This window comes from Pelophylax lessonae (assembly GCF_965119305.1).
Source record: "Pelophylax lessonae genome assembly, chromosome: 3".
Taxonomy (NCBI): Eukaryota; Metazoa; Chordata; class Amphibia; order Anura; family Ranidae; genus Pelophylax; species Pelophylax lessonae.
The window spans coordinates 131,769,612-131,789,252 of NC_138770.1; the positions used below are offsets into that span (position 1 = coordinate 131,769,612).

The following is a 19,641-nucleotide window of genomic DNA, read 5'->3' on the forward strand; positions in this document are numbered from 1 at the left end:
ACCAAAAGTCTCTTCAACTTTCCACAGAACTCAGGAGGTTGGTTACTCCTTCCCTTCCAAATTCTATGGATAGTAGAAAAAGAGTCACTTTTAAAAGGTGGATGTAGGAAAGATCCTGATAGCTTACCTCGAAAGAACTAAAGTGTGGCGAAAAACAACCACTCTATTCATCCTCCCATGAAGGAGTAAACAAAGGGAAGTCGGCTTTGAAAAGTACGATCGCCAGATAGATAAAGCTTGCTATTCAAACAGCTTACCAAGATCTAAACCTCGCCCCTCCAGGCAGAGTCGCGGCCTACTTAACCAGAGCTTGGGCATCGTCAAGTGCAGAAAGAGCTGGGGCAACACCGGAGCAGATCTGCAGGACAGCGACATGTTCGAGCTTCAATACCCTTGCAAGGCATTACAGTATCGACCAGCTGTCCAGTCAGGACTAGATATTTAATCGCAAGGTGCTCCAGACTTTTTCCCCTCCCTAGTAAGTATTGCTTGCTACATCCTCTCAAGTGCTGCCCTGGAAGACGATTAGAGAAAATAGGGTTAGGTACCTGGTAAGTCTTTCTAAAGTCTTCCAGGGCAGCATCTGTTCCCACCCTAAACAACATTATAAAAGGGGCTTTGAGGATTCAATGACCTTACTGAGGGTTCCTTAGGTGCTTTGATATTACTGAGGCTGAAGGTATGACTGGCCCCTTTTTTAATGGTGGACTAATGTGTTTCCTTTTTCATTTGGGAGGAGCCTATCTCTCAGGTGCTGCCCTGGAAGACGACTTATAAAAAGAGTTAACAGGTACCTGTTTTTTTTTTTTTTTTTAATTATTACTGTTAGGATGGGAAAGCAAAAAGCTATGAGCGGTTTTATATTTTCTGAAGTTTGTGTCTGTAGAATGAATATTTTAATGTTGTGTTCTGCAGTCACTTGGAAGGAGAAGTCCAAAATGTGTCCTCCCAACTATACACAATCCAGCAAAAGGTTCTTTCCTTAAAAAGCGACATCAAGAAAAATGAATCCCTTCTACAGCAGTATCATGGCACAAAGAAATTTATACAGGTAATATCAGAGCAAAGCTTTATATATAGTCATGTAGATATGAAATACTACATATGAATATTCTACATTTACTGCTTAAAGCCAGCGGTCAGTGCAGTCACTCATGTACACTTGCCGGCAGGACTCTGGTGTATTCTTAGTTCTGTTATTTACATTGCCTTGAAAAAGTATTCATACCCCTTGAAATTTTCCACATTTTTTTCATGTTAGAACCAAAAACATAAATGTATTTTATTGGGATTTTGTTTTGATAGACCAACACAAAGTGGCACATATTTGTGAAATGGAAGGAAAATGATAAATGGTTTGCAAACTCCTTTTACCAATTTATGAAAAGCGTGGTGTGCAGCTTTGCACATCTAGAGAATGGAATTTTGCCCATTCTTCTTTGCAAAAAAGCTCCAGCTCTGTCAGATTGGATGGAGAGCGTCTTAGAACAGCAATTTTCAAGTCTTGCCACAGTTTCTCAATGGGCTTTAGGTCTGGACTTTGACTGGGCCCTTCTAACATATGCATTTGCTTTGATCTAAACCATTCCATTGTAGCTCTGGCTGTATGTTTAGGGTTGTTGTCCTGCTGTAAGGTGAACCTCTGCTCCAGTCTCAAGTCTTTTGCAGACTCTTAACAGGTTGTCTTCTAAGATTGCCCTGTATTTGGCTCCATCCACCTTCCAATTAACTCTGACCAGTTTCCCCTGTCCCTGCTTAAGAAAAGCATCCCCACAACATGATGCTGTCACCACCATGTTTTATGTTTGGTATGGTGTGTTTGGGGGGATTTGCAGTGTTCGTTTACTGCCACACAGCGTTTTGCTTTTAGGCCTAGAAGTAAATTGTGGTCTCATCTGTCCAGACAACCTTCTTCCACATATTTGCTGTGTCCCCCACATGGCTTCTTGCAAACTGCACACTTGAGTTATGGCTTTCTTTCAACTATGGCTTTTTTCTTGTCACTCTTTTATAAAGGCCAGATTTGTGGAGTGTAGGACTAATAGTTGTCCTGTCTACAGATTCTCCCACCTGAGCTGTGGATCTCTGTAGCTCCTTCAGAGTTACCATGGGCCTCTTGACTGCTTCTCTGATTAAAGCTCTCCTTGCCCGGCCATGTCTTGGTAGGTTTGCAGTTGTGTTATACTCTTTCCATTTTCGGATGATGGATTGAACAGTGCTCCGTGAGAGGTTAAAAGCTTGGGATTTTTTTTATAATCTAACCCTGCTTCAAACTTCTCCACAACTTTATCCCTGACCTGTCTGGTGTTCCTTGGCCTTTATGATTCTGTTTGTTCACTAAGGCTAGCCACACATTATACAAATATCTTATTCAATTTTCCTTTAGATGTACCAAAACCATATAATATGAGGTCAAACCTAAACACTTTTTCAATTTGTATGCAAACAGGCAGGCCCTTGTCCTACAAAGTTGAAGGTAAATCTAAAGGAAATTGAATAGGAAAATTTGTATAATATATGGCTGACATAAGGTTCTTTAACAAACCTGAGGGCTTCACAGAACCGCTATATTTATACTGAGAATAAATTACACATAGGTGGACTCTATTTACTAATTAGGTGAGTTCTGAAGGCAGTTGGTTCTACTAGATTTTAGTTAGGGGTACCAGAGTAAAGGTGACTGAATATAAATGCATGCAACACTATTTATTTGTGAAAAAATGTAAAAACCATTTTCTCTTACGTCCTCCGACAGTCGCCGCCTCCTCTAAGTCATCACTGTTGGGTATTGTCTTCCTATCCGTAGGAATAGCTAGGCATATAGACTTAGTCCAAAGACAAAAGGCATTAGCATATACACACCCATGGGGGCTGTCCCATCTGGTAAATACCCCCCCTGCATCACCACTCCCAACTCAGTTTTAATCTGCCTAGCGTCAGGAATAGTCAGGCTTACCTTGTGCTGGGGCTTCAGTCTCAGCCTTCCTAATCTTTTATTTGATTTTCTTTGAAAATGTCAGTTTTTTCTCTTATTTTACTAGCTGTTTATTTTGTCAGCTTCTAGTGTTAGTCTTCTCTTCGGATGAAGATGGATCATGCGGTGATGGGATTCGGACTGGCCGCCCTGGTTCTCCAGAGCAAAAGGGTCAGATGGACTCCCAGCCCGCCATCGAGCGTTCAGCTATGGTTCGCCCTGGCATTACGAACGACCCATCCCTGTTCGCTACAGGGATGCAGCCGTGAGGTGGCTACCTTACAGGACTAGTCTGCGGTGCTGCAGCATCATGTCCCTGGCTCACGGCACTCCCTGTCAGATGAGGACAGAGGTTTTCCATGCATGGAGGCTCCCCACGCCATCTGGTACAGGTAAGCACTTTTCTGTGTGGGGCCTCTGTTTGGGGTGACAGTCTGTGTTGCTGTGTGTTTCCCCGTGTCTGTGCCTGTGTGACTCCCTGTGCGATCCCTGTGGGGTTCGCTTGTGCAAATCTGTATGTTGCCTTGGGGGTCCCTGTCCCTGTGTCACCTTAGGTGCATGTTGGGGGTGCTTGTGCGGCGACCGCAACGGTGCATTTTCGCGCGGTCCGCCATCTTTACTGTGGGCACACATGTATAGCTCCTCTGGGGCGATCATGCATGTCATGTTGGCGCCATCCGTCGCCATTTTGTGGGCGGTGGAACGATCGGTCCGGCCGCATGTTGGCGGCCATTTTGGCGTAGCCTCCAATGCATCCCTATGGGGCAGCCATTTTCCCGGGGTCTGGCTTATAGTCCAGCCCTCTCCAGCAGCACTTCCTTTTCCATCAGCAGCAAGGACACTGGCAGCAACGCTCTGCGGGCTCTGCAGGTTATCCCTCTCAATTTCCCTCTGTATATTGCTTCTGGCTCAGTTTCTTTTCTCCTTTGGGGGTCTTTCATAGCTGTGACAGTAGCGGTGGGCTGCGCACACCGCAGCGCTTTTTAAGGGGACAGTACACTGTTTTTGCACTGTAGTTTGTTTTGATAACTTGAGCCATGGAGTCTCAGGAAAGCAAGTTTCCTCCAGCTTTAGTGGGGGGCCCCAGTTCTCCTGTGGCCCCGCTGCGACCTGATCTGGCTGCTATAGTAGCGACTTTGGTGGCAAATATGGAAATGCTGATGTCTGAACGGGCTGCGAGAAAGAGGCCCAGGTTGTCTCTCTCTTCTGATTCAGATGGGGATATGGCTGCTGCTGCTGCGAGCTGGCCCTTTTCAGGGTCCCGCTCATCCTTAGACCCCCCGGGGTCTGAGGGGGAGGCTGAAATGGAGGGTGTTGACACATCCTCACCAGGGTCACCTGAAGAACGGGCGACCATGGATGAGTTAATTGTTTCTGTTAAAGAAACCTTGCATTTAGAGGATGAGCCCTGTCCTCCGGGCGTTGTGTCCCTGTTTGGGACGCACAGGACCTACAAGTCTGCGCAGGTTTTTCCCTGCCCAGCTGAATTTCATTACACTGTTAATGAAATGTGGCGCACGTTAAAACGTCCATTCCTGGTACCTAGTCGGTTCAAATTGCTTTATCCTTTTGCGCCGGCTACGGAATCTCGATGGTGTGTGCCTCCACAGGTGGACCACACTGTGGCCGTGTTGAACAAGGCTACCTTGGTTCCTACTGAGCATACCCCGGTTTTCCGGGATCCCACGGACCGGCGGTTGGAGTCTCTAGCCCGCCATTCCTATACGGTGGCGGGTTCGTTGCTCAAACCCGTTTTCGCGTCCGTTCTGGTGGCTCAGGCGGTGGCTGATTGGACTAAGATGCTTGGAGGCAATCTCGTGTCTGATGACGTGCCTCCTGCCCGACTGGAAATGGTGGATCAGATCCACCAAGGAGTCATGTATTTGTGTGATGCAGCCTTAAATGAGGCCCCCTTGGTGGCTCGCCTCTCTAGTGTCGCGGTACTTAACCAGCGACTGATATGGCTGAAGAGCTGGTCGGCCGACCAGTCCTCACGGAAAACAGTTGCTGATTTTCCCTATGCTGGCTCTCGCCTTTTTGGCCAGGCATTGGATACCCTGGCGAAGGGCGTCGCGGGGGGCAAGAGCACTATGCTGCCCCAGAACCCGAAGAACAAGTCTTTCTTCAAGGCCCAGGGCAACCAGAAGAAACCCTGGGCGGGTAAGCAGAAGGCCGGCAATGCCGGCTCGGCGGGACAATCCGCCTCTGCCTGAAGGGGCGCCCTCATCCATTTCAGGGGTGGGGGGACGTTTGCGCTGTTTCCTCCAACCTTAGCTGCTCCGGATATCGGACAGGTGGGTCCAGGAAATCGTTCAATCAGGTTACAAGATCAAATTCCTTTCCCGGCCGGCGGACAGATTCTTTCCCTCCAATCTCCATCTGCTTCCGGGGCGTCTGCTGGACTTGCATCAAGCGGTGCGGGACCTGCTTGCTCAGGGAGTGATTGTCCCGGTGCCTCATCGGGACAGGTTTCGGGGGTTTTATTCGAAATCTGTTCACTGTGCCCAGGAAGGAGGGCAAAGTGCGTCCTATTCTGGACCTGAAAGCGCTGAACCGCTTCGTGCGTGTTCGGAAGTTTCGAATGGAGTCTCTCCGTTCGGTTGTGGCCTCCTTGAGTCCAGGAGAATTCCTGGCTTCGATAGATCTGAAGGATGCGTACCTGCACATCCCCATTTTCGAGGGTCATCAGCGGTACCTTCGGTTGGCTATCGCAGAGGACCACTACCAGTTTGTGGCGTTACCTTTCGGCCTCACTTCGGCACCCAGGTTGTTTACCAAGGTGTTGGCACCGGTCCTGGGCCTGCTGCGGGCCCAGGGCATTGCGGTCCTGGGGTACCTGGACGATCTGCTTCTGAGATCGCGTGCCAGTCAGGACCTTGTGCGCGATCTGTCCATCACGGTACAGACGCTCCAGGAGTTCGGATGGACCATCAACGTTCAAAAATCAGCGTTGTCTCCGTCGATTCGCCTTCCCTATCTGGGAATGGTTCTGGACTCTGCTCAGGCAAAGGTATTCTTGCCGGAGGACAAGCTCCGGGCTTTGCGGGACGAACTCGGGTGCCTCAAGGACAATCCGTCCTCGTCACTCAGGACCTGCATGCGGGGCCTGGGGTCGATGGTGTCGGCCTTCGAGGCGATTCCCTTTTCCCAGTTCCACACGCGGGCTCTCCAGACGGAGATCCTGGCCAGGTGGGACAGACTACCTCAGTCCTTGGATCTGGATGTCTCCTTGAGTCATCAGACCAGATTGACTCTTCTGAGGTGGATCCAGTCCCCGTCGGTGGCGGAAGGCAAGTCCTTCTGACCGTTGGTGTGGACAGTGGTTACCACGGACGCCAGCCTGTCGTCTGGGGTGGAGTCCTGGGCAACCTGTCTGCCCAGGGCACTTGGTCGGGAGAGGAGTCCTCCCTCCCGATAAATGTGCTGGAACTATGAGCGATAAAACTGTCTCTTCCAGTGGTCGGACCGTCTCCAGGGCCTGCCTGTTCGCGTACAGACGGACAATGCTACCGCGGTGGCTTACATCAACCACCAGGGGGGCACCAGGAGTGCTCGAGCGGCCCGGGAGGTGACCGACATTCTGTCTTGGGCCGAGACTCATGTCCCGGCGATCTCGGCAGTTCACATTCTGGGTGTGGAAAATTGGCAGGCCGACTATCTGAGCCGCCAGACCCTGGACCAGGGGGAATGGTCCCTACACCCGGAGGTTTTTTCAGATGCTGTGTGCGAAGTGGGGATCCCCAGACGTGGATCTGTTCGCATCCCTGCTAAATCGAAAGGTGGAAAGGTTCGTGGCAAGAACGCGCGATCCGTTGGCGGACGCCTCGGATGCGTTGGTGGCCCCTTGGCATCAGTATCGTCTGATGTACGCCTTTCCTCCGATTCAGTTACTATCCCGGTTCCTTCGCAGATTGGTCTCGGAACCGCACATGGTGATTCTGGTGGTGCCGGACTGGCCTCGCCGGTCCTGGTATGCCGACGTTGTTCACCTGGCAGTGGCGCCTCTGTGGTGTCTGCCTCTGCGGGAAGATCTCCTGTCTCAAGGTCCGATCTTCCATCCTGCTTTACAGTCGCTGGCTTTAACGGCCTGGCTGTTGAGACCCAGGTCTTGAAGGACAAGGGTCTATCCCCTGAGGTTATCCCTACCCTGATCAAGGCTAGGAAATCCTCCTCTGGTAAGATCTATTACCGTACCTGGAAAGCCTATTTCACCTGGTGTGAGTCCAGGGGGTTCTCCCCTCGTTCTTACTCGGTGTCGAGAATCTTGGCTTTCCTCCAGTCTGGAGTGGATCAGCGCCTGGCGCTGGCCACGATAAAGGGCCAGGTGTCTGCACTGGCTGTCCTTTTCCAACGCCCTGTGGCGTCTCATTCCTTGGTGCGCACCTTCATTCAAGGTGTGCAACATTTGGCTCCTCCCAGGAAGGAGCCTTTACCTCCATGGGACTTGAACTTGGTTCTGTCCGCGTTACAGCGTGCTCCCTTTGAAAACATCAGGGAGATATCGTTGCCTCTGCGGTCGAAAAAGGTTGCTTTTCTGGTGGCGATCACTTCGGCTCGCAGAGTGTCCGAGCTGGCGGCGTTGTCTTGCCGCTCCCCTTTCTTGATAATTCACAAGGATAAGGTGGTTTTGCGACCACCCCCATCCTTCCTTCCCAAGGTGATCTCTGAATTTCACCTTAATGAGGACATTGTCCTGCCTTCGCTTTGTAGGAAGCCTAAACATCCAAAGGAGATTGCCTTGCATTCCTTGGATGTTGTCAGGGCCATCAAGGTTTACCTGTCGTCTACAGAATCCTTTCGGAAGACGGATTCCCTCTTTGTCCTTCCTGAGGGATCTCGGAAGGGCATGGCTGCGTCCGCAGCAACTATTGCCAAATGGATCAGACAGACCATTGAGCAGGCTTACGCCTTGAAGGAACGGGTTCCGCCCTTCCCTGTTAAGGCGCACTCTACCAGGTCTTTGAGTGCATCCTGGGCCTATTGGCATCGGGCCTCGGTGGCCCAGGTGTGCAAGGCGGCGACTTGGTCGTCGGTGCACACTTTTTCCAAGTTCTACAAAGTAGACGTTCTGGCATCAGCTGATGCTTCTTTTGGCCGCAAAGTTCTCAGTGCGGCAGTGCCATGATGGACTCTTGAATTTTTCTCTGGGTCCCTGGCTTTTGGCATTTGCTTTCCTGGGCTGTTGCTCCTGTTGAGCATTGTTTTTTCTGTTGCCCAGTTGGTTCTCTTACGGTGCATGTAAGATTCCTTTCTCTGATGTGGGTACTGCGTTGCCTTTTCTACGGTTGCGTCTCCCACCCCCCATGTCTATACTGCTTTGGGACATCCCAACAGTGATGACTTAGAGGAGGCGGCGACTGTCGGAGGACGTAAGAGAAAACTGAATTTTTGTAAAATCTTACCTGTAAAATTCCTTTCTCTGAGTCCTCCGACAGTCGCCGCCCCCGCCCCTCTTTTGGGGTTCTTATTACCTACTGCTATGCTACCAAACTGTTGGGAGTGGTGATGCAGGGGGGGTATTGACCAGATGGGACCGCCCCCATGGGTGTGTATATGCTAATGCCTTTTGTCTTTGGACTAAGTCTATATGCCTAGCTATTCCTACGGATAGGAAGACAATACCCAACAGTGATGACTTAGAGGAGGCGGCGACTGTCGGAGGACTCGGAGAAAGGAATTTTACAGGTAAGATTTTACAAAAATTCAGTTTTTCTCTTGCGTTCTCAGACAGTCGCCGCGCATCCATATTAGCCTTCACTATTGGGTAATGGCACCCTCTGCAGGAGTAGGCTAGGCAGTTAGAAATGTTAATAAAAAACTTTTCTATTTTTAGACACACCTCTAGAAGGCCGTCCCCAGCCATTATCCTGATCCAGTTACCACTGGTCCTCAGTTTTATGCTGCCTAGCGTAGGAGTAGGCTAGCTCTCCTGGCCGGCACCTAGCGTCTCGGTTTTCCTTTGTTTTTTTCTACAATATGTATTTTTCTTCTGAAAATAGGTTTTTATTTCTCTCACTATCACTAGTTAGTCAGGGACTTTTTCCGCGAGGACTACAAGTGACTGCAGAGCTGGGCCTCGCATTGGGTAATATAGTTCCTTATGGAGTCCCAGCCTGCCAACGAGCGTCGCAGGTTACTGGTGCGCCCAGACCTCGCAACGACAGTGCCCCTTGGAATGGGGACGAGCCTGCGGAGTTGTGTCTTCACTGAGGGTGTCTCCACTCCGGAACGCCCGCGTGTTTGCTAGCTCCCTCCTTGGCTGGCGGGACCCCCGCTTAAGGTGGGAGGTCTCCTGTATCAGAGCGGTCCCCGCTTTCCTGGACTGGTGAGTACTGATACCTCCTTGTCCCTGGGGACTTTTAGGGAGGTTTGTTGGCCCACCCTTAGGGGATGGCAGGGCTGGGGGGGGTGACATGGTACCTTGGGCTTGCTGGTTCCTGTTGTGGTTCCTGAGGGCTCCATGTGTCGGTCCCTGGCCGCATGGCTTGCCGCGGGTGCCGCCATCTTGAGTGTGGACAATGTGAATTTTTCCCCATAGACTTGCATGGGGCAGCCATTTTCCCTGAGCTTCCTATTGATCTGTATGGGCAACCATTTTTGTGTAGTTCTTGTGCTATGCTGTGCAGCGTGACCTTTCCTCAAGCGACATCATTTCCTGTGCATTTGTTTCCTGCTGCTGGCCGAGGTCACTTCCTGTCTTTCTCTCCATGCTGCACAGTACTTGGGGTCCCTGCGTACGTATCCTTGTACATTCTACTTTCAGTTTCGTTTAAGGGGTTCCCTGCAGACCGCTGTGTTTGGTGGTGGGTGCCGCGATCGGCGCTCTTGAAGCAATAGTACTCCGGTTTTTGAAAATTGCAATATGGAGTCCCAAACTGTGATATCACCCTCAGACCCACTCTATGCGACTCCAGGACAGTCCGGATTGCAGTCGCTGGCTGCGATTTCAGCAGCTCTAGAAAGCCTGGTGACTAAAGTTGATTTAGTCATTAAAAAGGTTGATAGCCGAAAACAGCCACTGCTTTCTCCCTCTATGGAGGTGTCTTCTGATTCAGAGGCTGAAGAGGTTGCTGCGGATGCTCCCCTACCTGAGAGGTCGCTGTCCTCAGTCAGATGGTGAAGAGGACCTGTCGTATTCAGCTGCAGTGAAGAGAAACGCGCTTTAGTGGAAGCCCTGATTATTTCAGTACGGGACACTTTAAAATTGGCTGATGAGCCCACGCCGGCAGGGACGCGGGTGGCTTTTGGCTCCCAGAAAGCTGGCAAGGTTTTCCCTTGTCCCGACACTTTTCACGATATTGTGAATGACCAATGGCGGCGCGTTAAGCACGTGTTAGTTGTGCCAAAACGCTTTAAATGCCGGTATCCTTTTGCTGAAAAGGTCTCCAACCGTTGGACAGTGCCACCAAAAATGGACCATCCTGTCTCCAGATTAAACAATTCTACCCTTGTGCCTGTGGAAGATTCCCCGGTCTTTACAGACCCAGGGACAGGCGGGTGGAATCCCTTTCCTGCTATCTTCACGTGTTGGCGGTTTCCATTTTGAAATCAGTGTTTGTGTCTGTTTTAGTCTCAATGACGATGACAAGAGTAGATTAGGGGTTTGCGGGAGTCTTTGGCCCCCAAGACTGTTCCTCCGGAACAGATGGAACTGTTGGACCAGGTGATCTAGGCTCTGTTGTTCCTGTGTGATGCGTCTATGGATGCGGTCCCCTGGTGGCCAGGGTTTCGGCCGTGGGCATTGCCTTGAGACGCATGGTTTGGCTGAAGAGCTGGTCGGCTGACCAAGCTTCTAGGTAGGCCCTAGCGGTCCTCCCCTTTCTGGGAGAGCGTTTGTTTGTTGACTCATTGGATGAGTTGATCAAGGACTTGACTGGCGGGAAGAGTCCTCTTCTTCTCCAATCCTCCAAGGGTAAGACTCCCTGGGCGCAAGAAAAATGTAAGCCGTTCGGAGCTTCTGGAGGGGCAAGCCCAAGAACGGTCAGTCAGCTGCTGACAAGTCCTCCTCAGCATGAAGGGGCACCCTCAACTGGCTCAGGGGTGGGAGGACGCCTGCGCTTCTTTCGGGAACCCTGGGCTTCATTCAGGATGATTTGGATTCGCAAACTGATTTTTTCCGAGTACAACATCAAATTCTGGTTCCGGCCAGGGAACAGGTTTTTCAGTCAAATCTTCACCTGTCTCCAGAGCGTTTGAAGGATCTGCGGGAGGCTGTGCGAGATATCCTGGCTCAAGGGGCAATTGTGCCGATTCCTCAGCAGGAACGCTTTAGAGGTTTCTATTCAAACCTGTTCACGGTGCCCAGAAAAGAAGGCAAGGTGCGCCCAATTCTGGACCTCAAGGCTCTGAACCGCTTTGTGCCGGTGCAGAAGTTTCGCATGGAGTCTATTCCGTCAGTGCTGGCATCATTAACCACTTCAATACAGGGCACTTTCACCCCCTTCCTGCCCAGGCCAATTTTCACCTTTTAGCGCTGTTGCATTTTGAATGACAATTGTGCAGTCATGCAACACTGTACCTAAACCAAATTTATGTCATCCCCCCCCCCCCCCCCCCCCCACAAATAGAGCTTTCTTTTGGTGGTATTTGATCACCGCAAGGTTTTTTCTTTTTTGCTAAACAAATAAAAAAAAGACCGAAAAGTTTGAGAAGAAAAAGTTTTTTTGTTTAGGTTATACAATTTTTAAATAAGTGTTTTTTTCTGCACTGAAGAGCACTGATGAGACTGCACTGACAGGCACTGATGAGGAGGCACTGATGAGGAGGCACTGATGAGGAGGCACTGATGAGGAGGCACTGATGAGGAGGCACTGATGAGGAGGCACTGATGAGGAGGCACTGATGAGGAGGCACTGATGAGGAGGCACTGATGAGGAGGCACTGATGAGGAGGCACTGATGAGGAGGCACTGATGAGGAGGCACTGATGAGGAGGCACTGATGAGGAGGCACTGATGAGGAGGCACTGATGGGGTGGCACTGATGGGGTGGCACTGATGGGGTGGCACTGATGGGGTGGCACTGATGGGGTGGCACTGATGGGGTGGCACTGATAGGTAGCACTGATAGGTAGCACTGGTGGGCACTGATAGGTGGCACTGATACATGGCACTGATAGGCGGTACTGGTGGGCAATAATGGGCACTGGTGGGCGGCACTGATAGATGATATCTGGACGATCTCCTGTTGCGAGCAGTCTCCCACTCAGATCTGGTTCCTTCAGGAATTCGGGCGAACGATCAATTTTCAAAAATTTGCTCTGACGCCTTCAGTACGGGTCACTTATCTGGGGCTGACTCTCGACTCTGGCGAGGGTCTTTTTCCCCCTGGACAAACTTCAAAAGCTGCAAAAAGCAGCCAGGTTGCTGATGGAGACCGATCAGTCTTCCTTGTGGGCTTGCATGGGTGCCCTGGGTCTGATGGTTTCGACCTTCGAAGCAGTCCCTTTTGCTCAGTCTCATTTGAGATCCTTGCAATAGGAGATTCTGGTGAAATGGAATTGAGATCCTCGGTCATTGGGCCAGAAGATTTGCTTGAGCCATCTTACGAAGACGGCTCTTTCTTGGTGGCTCCAGTCTCCTGTCCTGTGCCAGAGCAAGTCTTTCCTGCTGGTGTTTTGGATGGTGGTCACCACGGACGCCAGCCTGTCAGGCTGGGGTGTAGTGCTGGGGAAGCTCTGTGCCCAGGGGATTTTGGCGTCGGAGGAGTCTTCCTTGCCGATCAGTATTCTGGAGCTGAAATCAATCAAGCTCTGCCTGCTTCACTGGACAAGTCGACTATGTGGCTCTCCAGTTCGGATTCAGTCGGACAATGCCACGGCAGTGTTTTACATCAATCATCAAGGGGGCAACAGGAGAGCTCTGACAGCCAAGGACGTGGTCGAGATTCTGATTTGGGCGGAAGCCAATGTTCCGGCTTTTTCTGCAGTCCACATTCCAGGTGCGGAGAATTGGCATGCAGATTACCGGAGTCGTCAGGTGTTGGATCAAGAATAATGGTCCCTTCATCCGGAGGAGTTTCATCTCCTGTGTGTCCGGTGGGGGATCCCGGACGTGGATCTTTTTGTGTCCTGCCAGTATCGCCTGATTTATGCCTTTCCTCCGCTCGTACTCTTCCGTGATTTCTTCCCTGGGTGTCGATGGTAGGCAATTCTGGTCGTTCTGGTGGCACCAGACTAGCCTCGGCAGTCTTGGTACTCAGAGTTTGTAAAAATGGTTGTGGATCCTCCATGGCGTCTTCTCTGCGGGATGATCTACTTTCTCGAGGACCGATCTTCCATCCTGCTTTGCGGTCGCTGGCTTTAACTGCTTGGCTGTTGAAAGCAACGTTTAAAAGGATAGAGGTCTCTCTGACTCGGTGATTCCGACTCTTCTGAAGGCCAGGAAGTCGACTTCCAGGAAGATCTATCATCGTACGGGGAAATCGTATATTTCATGGTGTGAATGGCTGGAACTGCACCCTAGCTTGTTTTCTGTAGCTAGGGTTTTAGCCTTTTTACAAAAAGGGGTTGAGCAGTACTTGGCGTTGGGTACCATCACTGGCCAGCTGTCGGCCTTGGCCATTTACTTCCAACGTCCGTTGGCTACTAAAAGCTTGATTCGCACTTTCATCCAGGGGGTGCGTCATCTGGCTCCTCCGACGAGATCCCCGTTGCCGCCGTGGGATCTCAATCTGGTTTTGTCTGTTCTTCAAAAGCCTTCTTTTAGGAATATTTGGAAGATTTCTCTGCTTTCCTTGTCACAGAAGGTTGCCTTCCTAGTGGCTATCACTTCTGCTCGTAGAGTTTCTGAGTTGACGCTATCCTATCCTGTCCGCCTTATTTGGTGGTCCACAGGGATAAAGTGGTCCTTTGGCCAAAACCGTCTTTTCTACCTAAGGTGGTGTCGGATTTTCATCTTAATGAAGACATTGTGTTGCCTTCTTAATGTCCTAAACCTCAACATCCCAAGGAGTTTTCCTTGCACTCTGGATGTGGTTCGGGCGATAAGGGTTTATCTGACGGTTACTGAGACCTTCAGGAAGTCGAACTCTTTGTCCTTCCGGACGGTCCTCGCAAAGGTTTGGCTGCGTCTGCTGCAACCATTTTGAGCTGGGTCAGGCAGACTGTTGTTCAGGCTTATTCACTCAAGGGTCAGGTTCCTCCTTTCCCTGTGAAGGCTCATTCTACTTGAGCGCTGAGTGCTTCTTGGGCTTTTCGCCATCAGGCCTCAGTTGTACAAGTTTGTAAGGCATCGACTTGGTCGTCTGTGCACACCTTTACCAAATTTTACAAGGTTGATGTGTTGGCTTCTTCGGATGCCTCTTTTGGCTGCAAGGTTTTGCAGGCTTCTGTTTCATAAGAGAATGTTTATTTCTTATTCTATTAGGGGTCTTTTACCTGGGTGAGCTCATGTTGTTTTAGTTGAGCTTCATGTTACCCAGTTGGCCAGGTTTAGCCTTTTGGAATTTACATTACTTTCTGGTTGCGTTTTCCCACCCCTCATGCCCATACTGCTTTGGGATGTCCCACACAGCTCATGAGGATGAGGCTGCGTCTGTCAATGGACAATGGAGAAAATACGAGTTTTGTAAGATCTTACCGTAAAATCTTTTTCTCTGATGTCCATTGACAGACGCAGCACCCAACCCTCTGAATTGGGGATGTTTTTTTTTGTCTTCACTGCTTGCAATTAAACTGATGTGCTGGGTTATGTCTGGAGGGACAGCCCCGAGGGCGTGTATATGTTAAAACTTTGTACTAATGTACTGCCTAGACTACTCCTGAAGGTGGCAGCATAACCCACACAGCTCATGAAGATGAAGCTGAGTCTGTTAATGGACATCAGAGAAAAAGATTTTACGGTAAGATCTTACAAAAATCTTATTTCTCTTACGTCCTCCGACAGTCGCCGCCTCTCCATATTCGTCACTATGGGGTTATTGACCTTTGCTCCGTAGGAGTAGCTAGGCAACAGAATATGTCAATATTAAAGCTTTTAGCATATCCCACCCCCAGGGGGTGGTCCCCTCAGTCAATACCCTCCTGCTTCCTGTATCCATACCTCAGTTTCATTGTCTAGCTTTCAGGAGTTAGCTGGCTGTTTCTGTGCTGGGGCATTTTGTCTCAGCCTTTATCTTCTTTTTGATTTTATTTGAGTTTTTTTTTTCTCTCTCTTTACTTAGCGGTTACTTTTGTCAGCATTAGTTAGTTCTTCTGATGAAGAGGATCATGCGGGCTGGTTCTCGGGCTGGCCCCCCTGGTCGCAGGTTGTGGGTCAGTGGCTTCCCAGCCTGCCATCGAGCGTTCAGTCAGGTATTTTTCCTGGCATATGTGAACGACCCATCCCTGTTCGCTGCAGGGATGCTATGGTGAGGTGGCTACCTCACTGGACGCCATGCGGTTTCGCACCGCAGTTCTACTGCGTCCTGGCTGCGACTCTCCCTGTCCCATGTGCAGTGGCTTGATCGCCTGTGCGGGTTCCCCACGCCATTCAGAAGGTAAGTGTACTCTGTGTGGGGACCTGTCTGTTTAGTGGGTGTCAGTCTGGGACTGTGTAACCCTGCATGTCTGTTCACACTATTGGGCTCCCTGTCTGGATGCTGCTGTGGGCTGCAAGGAGGGGGGCTGTTATACACTCTTCTGTGTTACAAACTGTGTGATTCTCTGTGTGACATGCTGTATGTTGTAGGGCATGCTGTGGTACATGTTTTGTGCAACATGCGGCGGCCGCTGCTGCGGTCCGCCATTTTATTAATAGCTGCAGGCATATGAGGGTTTTTTCTGTATGCTGGGAGCGGCGTTTTTGGCGCCAAGCGCCGCCATTTTGGCGGCGATCGCTCCGGCCTCATGTTAGCACTGCATTTACTACCTCCCCCGGCGGCCATTTTTTTGTAGCCTTCCATAGGCTTTATAGGAGCGGCTTCTATTGCATCACTTCCTTTTCCCTGGGCACACCGATCGATACAGCAGCAGCAGTGATCTCTCCAGGTTTTTACCCTCTTTCTTCCTGTGTTCCTTGCCTGAGTTTGTAATTTTCCCTGTGGGGGTCGGCTTGTGCTGGTGTATGTGAGCGGTGGGCTGCGCTCGCCACGCTTTTAAAGGGGCAGTTACCCTTTTTTCTTCTGCACACTTTCTGGGGGCATGGATTCTCAGGAAACAAATTTCCTCCCACTTTGCTGGGAGGCCAAGGGGCTGCTGCTGTTCCCCCTGAGGGGGGCGATTGGGCCACTATTGTGGCTAACCTGTCTGCTCAGGTACAGATGCTTGTGGCTGCTCAATCCACTAAACGGCCCAGAGTTTCAATCTCCTCTGATTCAGAGGGCGATGGTGATGGGGCTGCTATGGCTGGGGTCCCCTTATCGGGGTCCCGTTCGCCCCTGGACTTTGCAGGGTCGGAAGGGGAGGCAGAGGTTGAAGGGGTTGATGATTCTCCCCCTGGCTCGTCTGAAGAGCTTACAATCATGGATGAATTGGTTGCTTCTATCAAACAAACGCTGCATTTGCAGGATGAACCATGTCCTCCTGCCGTCCTGGCCTCTTATGGGACGCAGCGGAGATGCAAAATGTCGCAGGTTTTCCCTTGCACTGAGGATTTTCAGCGCGCTGTTAGTGAACAATGGCGCAATCTAAAAAAGCCTTTTGCTGTGCCCAGTAGGTTTAAGCTGCGTTATCCTTTCACGCCTGCCACTGACGAACGCTGGTGTGTGCCACCTCCGGTGGATCACGTGGTGGCGGTTTTGAATAAATCCACTGCAATTCCAGCAGAGGATACCCCGGTGTTATGGGACCCTACCGACAGGAGGCTGGAGTCTCTTGCCCACCATACTTACTCGGTTACCGGTTCCATGCTAAAAGTTATTTTTGCTTCCCTTATGGCAGCTCAGGCTGTCGCGGATTGGACGCAGGTGCTCCGGCGCGTCCTGGTGGCTGATTCTGCCCCGCCGACGACGTTGGCTATGGTGGATCAGATTCATCAGGGTGTCATGTATTTGTGTGATGCGGAATTAGATGTAATTCCTTTGGCTGCACGTGTGCACAGCGTGGCGGTGTTGACACGCCGTTTATTTTGGCTGAAATGTTGGTCTGTGGACCAATCTTCTCGCAAAACTTTATCTAATTTGCCATATACGGGATCTCGCCTTTTTGGCGACTCCCTGGATTCACTGATAAAGGGTATTTCTGGGGGTAAGAGCACTCTTTTGCCCCAGACTCACAAGTCTAAGTTTGTTCGTGGTAAGAAGAATACCTCGTTTAGACCCTCTCAGGGGTCCTTTCGTGCCTTTCGGTCGCACTATAAGGGCAAGCCCTTCAAAGGACAAGGCTCCCAGAAAAAGCCGTGGGCAGGTAAGCAGAAGTCCGGTCAGTCCGGGTCCGCTGCCCATAACAATGCGGCCTGAAGGGACCCAGTTCTGGGGTGGGGGGACGTTTGCTCGGTTTTCTTCAACCCTGGCTGGCCTGTGTTCGGGACAGGTGGGTTCAGGAGATCGTTCGGTCCGGGTACAAGATCGAGTTCCTATCTCGGCCGGCGAACAGGTTTTTTCCCTCAAACCTTCAGCTGTCTCCGGAGCGTTTGCGGGATCTGCATCTGGCGGTGCAGGACCTGCGGGCTCAGGGAGTGGTGGTTCCGGTGCCTCATCGGGACAGATTTCGGGGGTTTTATTCAAATCTGTTCACTGTGCCCAGAAAGGAGGGCAAGGTACGTCCAATTCTGGACTTAAAAGCTCTGAACCGCTTTGTGCGTGTTCGCAAGTTCCGCATGGAATCCCTGCGTACGGTGGTGGCTGCTCTAGTTTCGGGAGAATTCATGGCCTCCATCGACTTGAAGGATGCGTACCTACACATCCCCATTTTCGAGGGTCACCGGAGGTACCTTCGATTCACCATTGCGGAGGATCATTACCAATTCGTGGCGTTACCCTTCGGTCTCGCTTCGGCTCCGCGGGTTTTCACCAAGGTGCTTGCACCGCTTCTGGCCTTACTGAGAGCCCAGGGTATCTCCATCCTGGGGTATCTGGACGACATTCTGGTTCGGTCTGCAACCAGTCAGGGTCTGGTGAAGGACCTGTCCATCACGATGCAGACTCTGCAGGAGTTTGGTTGGACGATAAACTTCCCAAAATCGACGATGTGCCAATCGGTTCGTATTCCCTATCTGGGAATGATCCTGGACTCTGTTCAGGCAAAAGTTTTCCTACCGGAAGACAAGCTCAAGACACTTCAGGACGAAGTCAGGTCCCTTCGGGACGCTCCGTGCTCATCCCTCCGGACGGGCATGAGGTGTTTAGGTTTGATGGTCTCGGCCTTCGAGGCGATTCCCTTTGCCCAGTTTCACACGAGGGGTCTCCAGGCGGAGATCCTGTCCAGGTGGGACGGGCGACCACAATCTCTGGATCTTCAGATCTCGTTAAATCCTCGCACCAGAAGGGATCTTCTGTGGTGGCTGCAGTCCCCGGCGGTGTCGGGGGGGCAAGTCTTTTCGTCCGTTTTCATGGACGGTGATCACCACGGATGCCAGCCTGTAGGGCTGGGGTGGTGTTCTGGGCGTTCTGTCCGCCCAGGGGGAGTCCTCACTTCCGATCAACATTCTGGAATTGCGGGCGATAAATCTCTGCCTTCGACGTTGGACGGACAAGCTTCAGGGTCGTCCGGTTCGGGTGCAGATGGACAATGCCACAGCGGTGGCCTACATCAACCACCAAGGGGGCACCAGGAGTGCCCGAGCGGCTCGGGAAGTAGCCGACATTCTGTCTTGGGCCGAGACGCACGTCCCGGCGATAACGGCAGTTCACATTCCGGGGGTGGAGAACTGGCAGGCGGATTATCTGAGCCGCCAGACTCTGGACCAGGGGGAATGGTCACTCCACCCGGATGTCTTCTAGATGTTGTGCGCGAACTGGGGTCTTCCGGATGTGGACCTGTTCGCGTCTGGTCTGAACAACAAGGTGGGAAGGTTCGTGGCAAGGACGCGCGATCCTCGGGCAGACGCGTCAGACGCGTTAGTGGCTCCGTGGCATCAGTATCGACTGATGTATGCATTCCCACCAATTCAGTTGCTATCCCGGTTCCTTCGCAGACTGTCCTCGGAACCAAAAACGGTGATCCTGGTGGCGCCGGACTGGCCCCGCCGGTCTTGGTACGCAGACCTCGTGAATCTGGCGGTCGACGCTCCGTGGCGTCTGCCTCTTCGAGAAGACCTTCTGTCTCAAGGACCGATATTCCATCCTGCTTTACAGTCGCTGGCTTTGACGGCCTGGCTGTTGAGACCGAGGTCCTGAAGGATAGGGGTCTCTCCCCGGAGGTCATTCATACTTTGATCAATGCTAGAAAGGCCTCTTCGGGGAAGATATACTACCGTACTTGGAAGGCCTATTTTGCCTGGTGTGAGTCCAGGGGGTTTTCCCCTCGCTCATACTCGGTGTCTAGGGTGTTGTCTTTCCTTCAAGCGGGTGTGGACCAGCGTTTGGCGTTAGCCACGATTAAGGGTCAGATTTTCTTTTTCAACGCCCTGTGGCGTCTAATTCTCTGGTTGGCACCTTTGTTCAAGGGGTGCGACACCTGGTCCCTCCTCGGAGGGAGCCTTTGCCTCCGTGGGACTTGAACCTCGTTCTGTCCGTGTTACAACATGCTCCTTTTGAAAAGATCAGGGAGATCTTGTTGCCTCTGTTGTCCAAGAAGGTCGCCTTTTTGGT

The 19,641-nt window shown here is 51.3% G+C and overlaps 1 protein-coding gene across 1 annotated transcript in view; it reads left to right on the top strand.

Annotated features, from left to right (window-relative positions):
• Positions 1–19,641, top strand: part of SMC6 (structural maintenance of chromosomes 6) — a 332,391-nt gene that overhangs the window by 168,508 nt on the left and 144,242 nt on the right. Inside the window, exon 18 of the mRNA XM_082248885.1 lies at positions 916–1,051. Coding sequence (XP_082105011.1) covers positions 916–1,051 — 136 coding nt within the window. The remainder of the gene's footprint in view (positions 1–915; positions 1,052–19,641) is intronic.